Below are 14,586 nucleotides of genomic sequence, written 5' to 3'. Positions count from 1 at the left end.
ACGAGCGGAGAAAGACGAGCGGAGACACAAGACACAACAAAACTTAGAATGTGGAGATGCTAGCATCCCTCCACCCCTCTCTCTCTCTCTCTCTCTCTCCCTCTCTCTCTCTCTCCCTCTCTCTCTCTCCCTCTCTCTCACTCTCCCCCCCCCCCCCCCGGGTTCTCCTCTTCTTTTTGTAACTCTGTTTGATACAAGATGAATACAGTCATGTTTATAGAGCTGACTCCAAAAGCCAGCCAGGTTTGTGCAAGGAAGCTCTAAACTCTTTACTTTTGTTTGATTTCTTTTAACTGTTTCCATTTAATATCTCTCTCTCTCACACACACACATATACTGTATTACTCTATGAATTGTTCATGTGCCGGTTTCTGAAATATTTGAGATGCCTGAAGTGAAGCAGTCCTGAGTGATGTTCACACACACTCCCACTGACGACTAACATTACATTCTAACATTACAACGCTGGCGGGAATTAGCATGGCAGAAACAAGTGCCTGAGTGTCCTGATCTGTGGGCTTTGTGTCCCTCAGGCCTGCGATCACAGTTTGTGTACCACGTTCACTCTTTCTTCTCTTCACTTGAACACGTAGAGCTTTAATTGTCTCTCTTAAGGTCTCAGACCCGTTTGAGACTCACTAACGTTTACTCCGTCTATGTTGACCTTGCACTGGGGGTCGGGTTTCTGATCAACAGCATCGTCCTGCCATGTGGGAGCGCTATTACTGAGCTGATGAACAAGCATGTGAGTGTCCTTAACAACCAGCCAAAAATAATCATCTTTCTTCCATCTCGTGTGTTTTGTACCTTGCCAGCACTTCAGACGGATCAGGTATGTGAACAGAGCTCGGTGGTATCCTCCTGTTTTCTGTCCGTCTTCTGCCGCAATCACCCACAAACCTCTCTGGGTTTCCACCTCCAACCGCTTCACAGGGAAACGCAGACTACACACAGGACGTGTATGTTGCTTTAAACCTGTGTAATCCTCATGATCCTTTTCTTCCTGTTCTTCAGTACTAGTAGTTCTTAGAAGACATTGACGAGTGTATCGCGTGCATGTTTGGGCGGGTTGATGTACCTTGAAAAGAGCTTTGAATGGATCTGTGAGATCTGTAGAAACCATCAATTCTTTTTGTTTACCCCCCCCCCCCCTTTTTAAATACTTATTGTAATCCTTCTGATTAGTGGCTAGCATTAGCCCCTCTATTTCACCTTTGCTCATCAGCAAAGATTTAAAAAAAAAAGCAAAAAAAAAAAAAAAAAGCTGAATTGTATGTGGAGGCTCTGAAAGAATAATCAACTGCACCTTCTGCCCTGTGGCAGACGGGCCTGTGCTGTCTTGATATATTTCAAAGGACTTTTTGTAATGTTCAAGCCACCTGTCCTTAGGTGACCCTTCAGTGATTACATCACATGATCCAAAGCATTGTAACTGAATAGGGTGAAGCAGATTTTCAGACAAACTGCTGAATTTGGTCACTAACGATACTCCAGTCAAAGCTTGTCCAGGTGTTCTGAAAATAACGTTCTTGCACATTTTCATACACTTTAATATTCCTTTCTTTTTTCTAGGAGCATTCTAGGAAAATGGTCTTTTTAATTCTGGTCGTTTGTTTCCAGCACTTTTTCACGTCCTCGCGTGCCCGAGCGAGACGTCTGGCCTTTGTGTAGCCTGTAACGCGTATTAAGCTTTTCTTCCCTTAGCCTTGATCTCCTTGTTTGCTGACGCATTAAAGATGAACCTGCAGCCCCGTTCTGTCCCGTTCCACCCCGCCACACTTCTGGGAGGCACGGCTGTGTGCGTCCTCACAGCTGTTGCTCTCTCAGGCTTGTTTCTTGAGCACTTCAGAGTGGGCTTTCATACCCAGCGATCTTCGGCTGTCTCAGCAAGACGCTCGTGTGGGTTCGCTTGCCTTAAGTCATTTCCTGTCATTATAACGTGGCGTCCGTCACTCCATGTACCATGGTGTCTGGAGCACCCACGCTGCCTTTTTTTAGGAAATGTAGAACTGGCAACTGATTGTTGTCTTACTGTTACGCCATAAAGTCCTGGGTGGTGATTAGTGTCCTCTGTGGAGAAATCTAGACAGCTTGTGTTCTGCCCATCCGGACTATTTTTACAGTGCCATGGTAACAGTATCAAATAGGCAGCATCTGACTAACTGTTAAGACTGAAAGTAGCCAATCAGACGGACTCGTGGGCACTCCATGGACTTGTAGGGTGTTGCTCAAGTGTGATTGAGGTGTTAGTCCAGTTTGAACTGGTCTGTCTGTGGTTGTGTTTACACAGCAGGGTACTTTGGTTGCATTGTGGTTGTTTTGGTTTTGTATTTTTTAATCTAAGTGAATTTGTATGTTTAAAGAAGCTACTGGCTTTTGATGACCCACAGGAAAGAATGCACTCCAAACCAATACCAAGTGTTGAGATCAGATAGATATCAGCCATGCAAAGAAGCACGTAAGCTTTCAGCACCTGTCGCCTCGTACACGGCCGCTGTCATATAAACAAGCAAGGGAGGAAGTGACATGGTTACCACTCCCTTTATCACTCCAAGTGTAAATATGTTGTGCTTTCTTTTCCATCCTATCACCGGATGTATATGTGTAGTACCTTCTTTAAATGTATGCAGTCTTGTTATTGGTTTGTTTGTTTTTTGTTTTGTTTTGTTTTGTTTTGTTTTTTTATAATTTGCCAATACTGGGGTCTTGTCTCCCTGGTGTGGAATGACTGGCCACAGGAGATGTCTCCTCTGTTATTTATTTGGAAATTTGACTTGAAAGTTACATCAATAGGAATAAAGCTTTGACCATTGTAAAGGCTACTGACTGATGTTGTATACACAGTGTGCTTTATTAATAATATTAATAATAATAATAATAATAATAATTAATGAACTTTATTTGTATAGCACTTTCTTAAACAGTTTACAAAATGCTTTACAGAAAATAAAGAATACATGGCTGTCGGCACATAAGCTATATTGCTGAAATTAACATTTAAAAAACAAAAACAATTATTTAATTTTATATGATTGGTTTAAATGGAAGACAAAGAATAAAATTTAAAAATGAATAAAAGGCTATGTAAAAGAGTACATTCAAGGACAAAAGTACAACTGCATCAAGAAATACAAAATGCTTTGTTAAAAGTGAAAAACAATATTTTAAAAATTGGCAAGGTAAATACAGTCCAGGTAGAGCAGTTTAATTGAGATTAAAGATGGCTGGTCCCAAAATCAAGCCCTGGGGGACACCTCAGGATAGCTCATGACGTTTAGACTTCTCATCGAGTTTGACTGGAACCAGTTCAGAGCAATACCAGTAAGGCCAAACCAGTTTCATAGATGGTTTATACAATGGACTACTGGAGCACTGAGGTCAAGAAGAACCAAATTTCTAAATTGCCATCCCTAACAATAGCACTAATTTCACCACTTTTGAAGCATTTTTGGCTGATAATACTGTTCACCTAATGGCCTCAAGCTTCAACTCCTGACAGAAAAGACATCCACGTAAGGAAAAGAGACTGGCCCGTACGGGGATCGAACCCGCGACCTTGGCGTTATTAGCACCACGCTCTAACCAACTGAGCTAACCGGCCCTGTGCTACGGTGGGTGGCGCAGCCTTCATGACAAAATAAAAATAAGGGCGCGATATAAGGCTGCTATATTGAAACGGCGTATATACAAGTTAATCATATCTTGCTCAGCCCACACAAAAATATGCGATTGTTGTGTTCAGTTACAATTCTCGCGTGGTTACATAGCTAATGTAACACCGGGCCAATTGTAACTTCCAGAACTTTACTGCTCCCGTCTCCTGTGTTTTCATTATGGACGTAGCAACACTCCGCCCGCTAGACCTCGTGGCGCAACGGTAGCGCGTCTGACTCCAGATCAGAAGGTTGCGTGTTCAAATCACGTCGGGGTCAAAACTTTAGCGTTTCACTCACATTTTACAGTTCCCAGTTGTGAAATTCTAACTTAAATGTGTATATTTTACCTGATAAAGCGGGGTCAAAACGCACTTTAACCTCGCACTGGTTCATTTCAGATTACCGACACCTCCATTACTTCTGATAATTTATTATCTTCGTTATTTTTATTGTGTGTAGCTAGTTCGCAATTTTCTGATGTCATTATGAAGTCGCAGAATAAAAATTGGGCTCGTCCGGGATTTGAACCCGGGACCTCTCGCACCCTAAGCGAGAATCATACCCCTAGACCAACGAGCCAGAACTGCAAAAATTAATTCCACTAATGCTTACAAACATTACTATTCATGTGATTAAACTATGGCTATGGTTGGTTCTTACTGAGATCGGTCTGTAATCGATGCTGTGAATCCCCCACAGGATTAATTGAATTCATCATGACATGTTTGACATTTACTCCTAATATCGCTCTAGTGTGGCACTAGGTGGCGATATAACAAAAACGTTGTTACCAACCCCTGCGGTCTAGCGCTTTTTCTGAATTGCAATGCATTAAACCTCATCGTCACAACAAAACTATCAACTGCTAAAACTCATGGATGGTGCTATCAGGTGACATGGAGAGGATCCACATCCAAACCGTATAGACTCTCCACTGGTGTTCCACAGGGCTCAGTATTGGGCCCCCTTCGGTTCTCTTTGTATACTCATTCTCTTGGTGATGTAATATCTCCTCATGGCTTCTCCTACCACTGCTATGCTGATGACACTCAATTATTTATTTATTTTCCACCCTCTGACATGCAAGTCTCCAGACGTATCTCAGCATGCTTGAGCGACATCGCGTCATGGATGACAGCCCACCACTTGAAGCTCAACCCCAGTAAAACTGAGCTTCTGTTCATCCCAGGTACTCCCAACCTTAACCATGACCTTACTGTTTCCTTTGAGAACTCCCTGGTATCACCATCTGAAGCTGCCCGTAGCCTGGGCGTAATTCTGGACAACCAGTTGTCGTTCTCAACTCATGTTTCTAATCTTACCCGGTCTTGCAGATTCCTCCTTTGTAACATATGAAGGATTCGACCCTTTCTTTTGCTGGAAGCTACCCAGGTACTTGTGTAGTCTCTTGTGATCTCAAAGCTAAACTACTGCAACTCACTACTTGCTGGTCTTCCTCTAAGAGCCATCAAACCTCTACAAGTTATCCAGAATGCAGCAGCACGACTGGTCTCCAATCTTCTTTAGTTCACACATGTTACTCCACTGCTGCACTCCCTTCATTGGCTCCCTGTAGCTGCACACATCAGATTTAAAACCTTGATGCTTGCCTACAAATCCAAAAATGGACCAGCCCCTTCATACATGAGGTCAATGGTCAAAGCCCGACCTGTACCTCGAGTATTTGAACCTCAAGTACGGCTTGGCTTGAAATACCTTGCTTCAGGTCTCATGGACGACAAGCATTGAGACCATTTTCTGTCCTGGCTCCAAGATGGTGGAATGAACTCCCGCTTGCTGTCTGGACAGCTTGCAATCTTCAAACACAGACTGAAGACCCATCTATTTGCAGAATATTTAAAGGACAACTGACAGTGCTCCCTTATTGACTGACTAATTTAATACTTACTGTAGGGCATTATTTATGCTTTTTAACAAACTCTAGCACTTATTGTTTATAGCACTTATCATTGTTTAAGATAGACCTTATGTATTTTGCACTTCTAGGTATAAGCATTTATCCCTGTATTCTGCAGTATTCTAGTTCATTGGTATGTTTGATTCTAACCTACTGTACTTGGATATATTCTATGATTAAATGACAAATGACGAAGAACAAGATCAGATGAAATTAGGGTATTGGTGCTCAAAACAACAGATGAATCTCAGTCATATGGTGCATCAGAATCACGCAGTTTGACTACCTGAAATACAAGAGGATTATTGAACACGACGTACGTTTTGCAGGGATCAAATGCAAATATATGCAAATTTCCCGAATAAAGAATGCGGTTTTTTTTTTGTTTTTTTTGTTTTGTTTTGTTTTTGTTTGTTTTTTGCAGTGTGTAATGACGGCTGTGTAGTGTTCGGTTTTGGCAAAGATAAAATAATTAAAATGGAGTTGATTGATTTCTGCAAGACAAATCAAACTCGAAGGTTTGGTTCTGTGTTTACTCTTTTTGATAGAGACTTCAGTAAAACAAAGTGTTAACAATTCAGAAAATAGGAACGTATAGAAAAAGACAAAGCCTCCCTGATTTTATGTACATTTAATATTTTTTTCTCAGATGATTATACACAGGTGTACAAAGTTAGACAATTAGCTTTCAAAAGAACACATCCATAAAACCAAGTTCAAGCTTGTTCTCGTGTGTTGGATCAGGGACTGCTGATTGCGTCATTAGCCTCAGCAGCCTTTGGCTAACCATTTTAATACCGTGACTGAAATGCTGTGGGCGCCAATGGGGAGGAATTTATACACATTATAGACGATGTTTTATTAGCATTTAGCTTAATTTCAGTATTTACACAGAAAAAAACGTGTTACTATTCAGAGTTTTTTTTGGAGGGGGGTGTTGAAAATCACAAATAAATCTAAATGTAATGCTACATGTAAATATTAACTAAGCGTAGGAACACATTTGGGAAACACACAAAGATTCAACTCTGGTAGGAGCAAACGGTAGCAAAACGCCGAATGTGCATCACATGTTAACGTGTTGTGCAGACAAGCACAGCAGACACGTGGCGGCGGTACGGACCAACAGGAGCTGCAGCGCCCCGTGCATCCCCCCGCGAGCCCGCAGCCTGAGACACACACCGGCGAACAGCTGCAGCTCGCGGGCTTACCTCGTGCGCCTGTGTGCGCCCCCTGCTTCGTTTAATACCAACCCGCCCAAAATGCAGAATTAGCCCGACCGTGTGACCACATGACACGATAGAGAGTTGTTTAATGCAGATTTATTTCTTTAGTGTTAAGCCGACATCACGTATTCAACACATCTGAGTCGAGACAGCGTGTCCATGTTGAACCGTGGACATGCACACGCGCACACAAACTTATACCAAGGGACACGTTAATGGAGTCAAAACCTTTCTAGTATCTGTACTAACCTAACCTTAACAAGCATTACATTACTATACACCATATCTGCATCATTAAAAACGATGTCCAAGAGAAATGCAACCATAAAAGACTGAAAATATGTTTTTAAATTAATGTTTAGATTCTTTTAGGAAACATCTCGTCTATACGAGACTATTATAAACTACTGTATATATGCAATAACTTCTGGCCCTTACAAGTGAAGTGTGCGCACACCCACCCCTGCCCTAATTTGTATTCAAATAATTCTGTTTATATAGCACAGTGTTAGTCAAATACAAAATGTTTACGGTAATATTTTGTTTGCCTCAACTTTATACAACAGCTTTGAAGGATCAGGTGTCTTGTCTGAGCGTCTTTGATGCCGGTTTTGGAAGCAGATTATTTACAGTCTTAGGCAAAAGCAGGCGTCTGCAACATGTAAACTTATTTTATCCGATAACATTTATGGTGTGGAAGTAAAAAGTCACAAAATATAGTATGCAAATGAGTTTGAGTATCACATCTAACATTTATAACTATATCCGAGCACACCATAGTACAAAGGAATCATGATCAGACAATGACATCCGATAACATCAAATGGACACTGCCATAAAGTTCAAGCGAACAAAGTAAAATAAAATATTGTCTACTTGGATCATGAAATTCTGTAAACCTGTGAGTCTGCACTGGATATCCTGACAGAATCAGTCCATTACTTAGACTTACCACTTGGTATAAAGAGGCTTCTTCATGACCTGTATAACACTATTGATCTCAGATTTTCGGAGAAATCCGTGAATAAAAATGTGTGTCAACACCAACGTTCCCAAAATCCCAACCACTGGGGACCTGCATCCTACAAGACAGGGGATTTGATCAGACTGTCACAGAGAAGAGACAGTAGAGCTGGAGAATCCACGGCAGAACGGGACACAGAGAGGCAGGGGAGAGCAGTCCCCTCACTCTAGGAGCTGGTGAATTTTCGGAGTGTGATGACGATGAGGGCGAGGAGGACAGACGCTCCGAGGAAAACGGCGATGACTATGGCTGTGATGGCCCCAGGGCCCAGGACACCTGTAGGGGGCGCACACAGCACAGCTGTCCACTCAAACTCGGAGCACGTGGGCTCGGCCTATAAACGCTATAAATGCTTCTCGAGCTTAAAGTCTAACCATTCTGAAATAAAATGCACCATTTCTTTAGAACCTTCTACTATAACAAAATACTTCATCAGTGGCATTGAAAATCCTACATTTATCAGTGAGATGGGTAAACCAGACTGAGGCCTTTAGACTTTTAAAAGGTAGAATCAATAGTTTAAGTAATTTTTTTTTTCTTTTGCTGTAAACGTGACAAACATTTAATTGTTTATAGAGAATGTGGATGATAAAAGGGGAGTTACTATAAAATAAAACAAAAATTGGAGCTTTAAAAATAATCCTTGCATACCCGGGCATGGTGGCCATTTTATAGGGCATGGTGACCATAGCCTTACCGTCCTCGTCGAAAGACTCTGTGCTGTCCTCATAGTCGATGGTGAAGGTGTTGTGTGTCTGCTCGGGAAAAGGGTCTTTGGTCGTGACGTCAAAGCCTCCTGCACCGGACTGCGAGTCATGGTTCTCGCTCTGCAGTGTTGGAGAAGACCCACCGACCGTTTCTGAAACGATAAGTTGTAGCGTCCCGCACAGAGCTTACATCCAAACAGAAGTTTATTTCTTAAGCAAAAAAACTGTGTACAACTGCCTAACACTGGTTATATTTCAATATTAATAAATTATTTATACAATAATCATAATCGCTAAACTATAATAGCAATTTGTGCAGACATTGTTCAAATAAAAACTGATTTTCAAATGAATTTAGTATGCACTAATTGCATGTAAGAATGCCATAAATTACATCACCTGCCTTAAGAGTTTTCTAAAGTTGGCCACTTCACCCTGAAGCCCACAAACTCTAGATGTATTACATGCTGTGTTGATCACTTAGGGCGACAATCCCTACATTTATGACAGGTGGGTGCGTCTTGGCTTTGGGAATTAGAAACTGCTGAACGGTCAAGTAAGTTATAGCAAAAATCACCACCACCAATAAACAGCCTCAAACCAAAGAGCCTTGAGTCTCAAACTAGTTGAGGGTGGAAAATGTGACATAATAGCGATGTTTCCATGGTCAGCCCAACAAGGCGCTTACGGTAATGTCTTGTTTGCCTGAACATTTTGAACCCTGGGCTGGAAGGTTGTCGGTGGTGGCTCGCGCTAGTTACACATTGATGCAGGGAGAGCATGTCCAGGCACAGTGGCCGACTAAATGAATGAACGAGCTTCTTTGTGTGAGGTTAGCACTCGTCCCTTGCTGGTTATTCTGCCCTCCACCTGACTCATGGTCTTCACTCAGTTCTCCTGCATTTCACAGGTCACGATATGGCCCCGCCACGCGACTTCTCACACCAAGGTGGTAGCCATGACAATGTGACCCCTATGACCCCACGTCATAGATCATGTCCCCAGTTCCCACAGTCCTGGAGGACACCGTGTGGAGACGCGCCGACAACTCCGTACAGCCAGGCCAAGGGTTTCTTTAATCTCGCCTTCTCCTGTAGGGTTCATCATCTCAGCAAATGCCTTGCTTTGTCTAAACTTGACTGACCCCTTTGGTGCACATTTGGGTACTAATAAACAAAAGCCCTCCACCCCAAAACCAACCACGAAAACAGAAGCTTCCTGTTGAAATACATATTTACAAGAGACAACCACCTCCGCCACCGTTACACATTCTTAGCCCCAGAACTAGCCATACTATTAAAAATAAGCATAAGGTTATTAATTTGGAATGTGGGTGCAATTGTGGATGAGCAGGACGTGAGTATTTTTACACGTCTGCTGCTGGTGGAGCTTCTGTCGCAGAGGGCCGCGCACCGCGCAGACGGGCACAAGGCCAGCACACCATCAATGATCCCTTCACGCGGGAGCACAAAAGGCCGTTTGTACGGACAGAGCCCAGCCTGGAAACACCGCGAGTAACGGCACAAACCCGCCCACGAAGCCGCCTGTGCAAAACCCAACTCTCCTCGCTTTCAGGGAACATGCGTTTGAAAGTTACTGGTTTACGTCGACTCCCTCACCCTGCATGAGCGGGACGGCACGAGAGGTCACCTGCCAGCTACAACGCCTATTACACGTGACACGTGTTCTACTCAACAGTAGGAAGACGACGGCCTTAAACCCCACGGGCCTATTTAAGATGCACAGCATACACCTCGTCACTTTTGCTCAGTTTGGAAGGTTTTGCATGACTTATGTCCCCACAGGAGCGAGCGGTGTAAGGGTGGGTGTACGGGAGGCTCGTGAAAGGATGACATTTAAGGATCTGACTTTCAACTGATTTGGGAGTTGACACGAATATGAGGAAGGAGCGCAGCAAGTGACTTCAGATACGAGAACTGCCCTCGATAAACTCACCTCTCCACATCTGTACAAAGAGGGGGGCATCTTGCTGTTTTCGGGAAGACCCTTACAATGGTATACAGACCACTGATCGAGAGAGTTAACATTATATTATGGTGTGGAAATCTCTGTTAAATTGAAAAACTCACAGGTTCTAAAACGAGTCAATAAAATCACAGAGGAGAAACCACCTAAACTTACGGTCATACATTTTAGATTTTAAATGCAAAAAGCGAACCAGATTTATTATTCTGTTCGAGAAGTCATGTATTGTAGCACATATATAAGGGGTAACTTTTTTCTGCTCCAATGTATAGTAGAATTTAAATGACCATAACCAATTTTCCATTTTACTCACACAGCAGTTGTGTTTTCATTTGATATAAATGAAGAGGACGATAAAGTATTTAAGAATTCAGGGTTTATTTAAGACAAAAGACTAATCGTATGACCGGTGGGTTTGGGTGGTTGGAACGACATAGGAACTATTTGAGTCGTGATTACAAGATGACCGAGTGAAGGAATACTGCAGGCCGGCTAGAGCAACTGAACGCCAGGGGAGGAGTTCTGTTTTGCACATGCTGTTTCAGAGCAGACTAAACTCACAAACAGTACAGAAAACAGAGCAAGCAGGTATGCAATAAAAAGACTTTTAGGAGACCCTTTTGATTTCATCTTGGTAAGAAACATTTGTGCTTCCCTGGATTAAGTAACTGCTAAATTCACTTGAGAATAACAAATCAGTGTAGTCTGTAAGATTCTGGAAAGTGACCGTGTTAGCAATAACCCAATTATTAAGGAAAGCAAGGATATGAATCCTAGATGCCACATGCATTGTAGTGCAGGTGTAAATTTCCCCAAATTAAAGTGAATTGGGATTAAATTTACACAACAAAGAATTAATTTGTGGTTCAGAGAACACTCGGTGGGCTGTAACTAGAACCTCTCCATTACAGCATAAGTGTGATTACACTTACTGTGGGTCTCTCAGTTCATGAGAAATTGTTCATTCATATGGTGCCAGAGTTGATTTACTGAACAAACAAATCTTATCTAAACGAACTCTGACAACCTTGTAAAAACCTCACACAAATGAGTAATCACTGTTGGAAGTGGTAGCATCAGATAAACAGGCAAACCATTGCCATTTTGCACCCCATCACGTCAGTGACCCCCCACCCCAAACAAGCGCACACACACACAAAACACACACACACGCACAATGTTATATACATGCTATTCAAGAGTTTGGTAAATACCTGAGGACTAAGCATTTCAAGTTAGGATGCGATCTTTCGCTCCGGTTTTGATTTGTTTTCCTATGGCCCAAGACTGCATGTGTGCTTAACCTGTGTAGTCAAACTCTGTAGCTGCTGGTCTAACGGGTCGCTCTCGCGGGCACCTGACAAACACACTCTTTGTCCCGGTGCCGTGCTCACAGGATCAGCACCGGGGTGTCAGAAACTTGTGAACCACTCAGCACAACACCTACATCTGCAAGTGAAAAGTCAGGACATAATGCTGGCCACAGACATTTGTACCAAAACGTTCTATGGTTAAAGATAAGTTTGTATTCAGCTAAGCTTTTGGTTAGAGTGCTGATCATTTCAAGCTCTCAGAAGTGATTTTGTCCCAGTTTTTATTCAAATTCTTTACTTCTCCTTCATATTTCTAAAGCCTCTCAACTTCGACAGAATGGGTTTACCCAGTAGCAAAATAACCGTACTGTTCAATGTGGGGGTGAAACTCGGGCGACCTGAAGCTGTTTACCCAAAATCCTACTGAAGGAGCATCAGACAGCCGTTGTGCAGAAAAAGGCAAGTGTTCACTCAGTGATGGCTACCCAACTGAAGGCCTCTTAAATCAAAGCCACAGAATTTAAACTTTAAATTTAACATAACTATTCCAGATTCAGCAAGATGTTTGTATCATCGAGTCATTTCGGTGTTAAGAAAATCTGTGTAAATATAACCTACATGGTGTGGCTCCCAACACTGAAAACAACTCTCAATTTAACACCTACATTGTTTCATTTATTCCAGACGGCGTTCCAGTCATATCCCTGTATAATCCTGCTCGAAGCCAAGCCACTAACAGCGACTGGAACGTTTCCTGGAACGTCAAACACACTGCAGGAACCACGATGACCCACTGGGCCCGGGGGTAAAAGGCAGTGAGGACAGGCGACCCTTACCTGTCCGTACGAACGCCCCGCAGAGCGCCAGAGCAACAAGGAAGAAGAGCAGAGTGCTCGGGTCTGCGTTCAAGCTCCTGGTCGGGGCCATGTCGTCTACGCTGGGAGCTAGTCTTCTGTCCTCTCACACCAGACCAGGAGCTCAACGTGGGGAAGAGGCCAAGCAGGCAGAGAGAGGTGGAGAAGAGCAGAGCACAGCAGAGCAGGAGCAGGCAGAGAGAGGTGGAGAAGAGCAGAGCAGAGCAGGAACAGGCAGAGAGAGGGAGGGTTCCACTGGCCAGACGTCGTCACAGCACCTACATTCGCGGCCCACCTACTTCATGGCCGGCGTGAGAGGCAACATAACCTTCGGAGCCTCTCAGGTCAAGACGAGAACCAGCACCGCTAGACAACTCTGTGTCCGTGGTTTTAAGTCTATGTTTTACGATGTCTCCCTACGGTGTTCTGCGCCTTAAGACCATACCGGCCCTAAACGACCAGCACATCACAGGAAACAATAAGCTTTAAGAACTTAAGACATCAGTTTATGATCATTTCAAAGGCTTTTACAGTTAAAACACTTACACTGCAAAAGCAAAGGCTTAGTTCAAATCAAATTGGATAAACTTGCATGGAAAATCTTCATTTCAGGTGCAACACCGAACCACTTCCAGGAATTGAGGTTCCAAAAAAAAAAAAAAAAAAAAAAAAAAAAAAAAAAAGGGCCCAACTACATGTAGTCAAAAAAAAAAACACCATAGAGAATAAGGAGCCTGTTTCAACACGTCTCAACACATCTGGGCGTTCAAATAACCAGAGTTTGGCTGAGGTTTGTGCCATTCCCCACCCTGAAAAACAAGTTTACCTTTCAACATGAGACTGTCTGAAAGCATATCAAGGCAACACCATGGCAGCTAAATGGGGCCGCTCCAGCCTTGTACCTCCTGACAACAGTCCACCAATCACAGGCTAGGAGGAAACTTGCATCAACTGAAGTTAGGTGCTTGATCGTCCACCCCTCCCCCAATCCACCCAAAAATATTTCCATCCACACATTTAACACACTCTTGAAAGATTCCCACCAAGTGCACGTAGAACACAGTGCTGTCTGGCACATTCGGCATTCATGAACAGGGGAGAAGCAAAACTACATAGGATGATAAATGACAATGTGCAAGACACAACAGTACAGCTGAGGTCATGTGCACAGCATTGAGCAAAAGCAGCCATTTTTAGTAATCTTCAAATACAGCACTTCTCATATCGCAGAGGAGCGCTTCTCAAACACGCTGATTATTCCAGGAGTCCTGCAGTTTTTTTTTTTGTTGTTCTGTACTAACACTGGAGAAAAGGTCATTTTATTTTGTAGTCATATGTAGTTAGTATTGTGTAGTCAGTATATAGTTAACTGGATTGTTAGAATCTGAAGGATGACCAAATGCCCAACCAGACATGTCAGAGTTAAGACATCTCAGAAATCGCTTTTAGAAACAACTAAACAGTGTGAAGTCAGGACTGTGGTGGTGGTGGAGGTTGGAGACAGGAAACCAGCAAATATTAGTTATCAAGAGACATGAACAGAGAAAAGGAAGTAACATTTCATGTACAGCAGAAACGAAAACTAGACCACACATCTTGGATATAAAAGCACCTGCATGCGGTCAGAATGTTGTCCACGGAGACAGAAGGCATGGGTACAGCCCTCGCAGGAGACTGTCTTTTATTGTGGGGTTTTTTTTTTTGTTTTTGTTTTTTTAATCCATTCTGCAATAAAAAAGTATGACTCCATTCACCATTTCCATATATTATAATACAGATGCAGAATTGAAAGTTTATTCTTTAAACAGCCTAATATTTTACAAGAAATGGATAACTACTTGGAACTTTCAAACTTGTCCTTAAAACAGGACTGCGGTGGTGATGTGTCCTACACGGTCACAC

General features: G+C 42.8%; 2 protein-coding genes and 3 non-coding genes across 5 annotated transcripts in view; 2 read left to right on the top strand and 3 right to left on the bottom strand.

Moving 5' to 3' along the window:
• Positions 1–2,812, top strand: part of acsl3b (acyl-CoA synthetase long chain family member 3b) — a 17,227-nt gene extending 14,415 nt beyond the window's left edge. The window contains exon 16 of the mRNA XM_035528302.1: positions 1–2,812. This exon is cut by the window's left edge and continues 348 nt beyond it. The gene's annotated coding sequence lies outside the window, so the exon portion shown is untranslated.
• Positions 2,813–3,527: 715 nt separating this feature from the next.
• Positions 3,528–3,601, bottom strand: trnai-aau. Its single transcript has one exon. It is a non-coding gene; the product is annotated as a tRNA-Ile (tRNA).
• Positions 3,602–3,860: 259 nt separating this feature from the next.
• Positions 3,861–3,932, top strand: trnaw-cca. Its single transcript has one exon. It is a non-coding gene; the product is annotated as a tRNA-Trp (tRNA).
• Positions 3,933–4,163: 231 nt separating this feature from the next.
• On the bottom strand, positions 4,164–4,235 carry trnap-agg. Its single transcript has one exon. It is a non-coding gene; the product is annotated as a tRNA-Pro (tRNA).
• Positions 4,236–6,920: 2,685 nt separating this feature from the next.
• On the bottom strand, positions 6,921–13,347 carry snorc (secondary ossification center associated regulator of chondrocyte maturation). Its single transcript, XM_027030607.2, has 3 exons — positions 12,667–13,347; positions 8,522–8,683; positions 6,921–8,100 (listed from the first exon to the last, which is right to left on the bottom strand). The coding sequence occupies exons 1-3, from the start codon at positions 12,755–12,757 to the stop codon at positions 7,991–7,993; spliced, it is 363 nt and encodes a 120-aa protein (XP_026886408.1). The 5' UTR covers positions 12,758–13,347; the 3' UTR covers positions 6,921–7,990.
• Between the last annotated feature and the right edge of the window lie 1,239 nt (positions 13,348–14,586).

The sequence above is a fragment of the Electrophorus electricus genome, chromosome 7 (assembly GCF_013358815.1).
Source record: "Electrophorus electricus isolate fEleEle1 chromosome 7, fEleEle1.pri, whole genome shotgun sequence".
NCBI lineage: Eukaryota > Metazoa > Chordata > Actinopteri > Gymnotiformes > Gymnotidae > Electrophorus > Electrophorus electricus.
The sequence above is the reverse complement of the archived record's forward strand: the minus strand, read 5'-3'. Positions and strand labels throughout refer to the sequence as shown.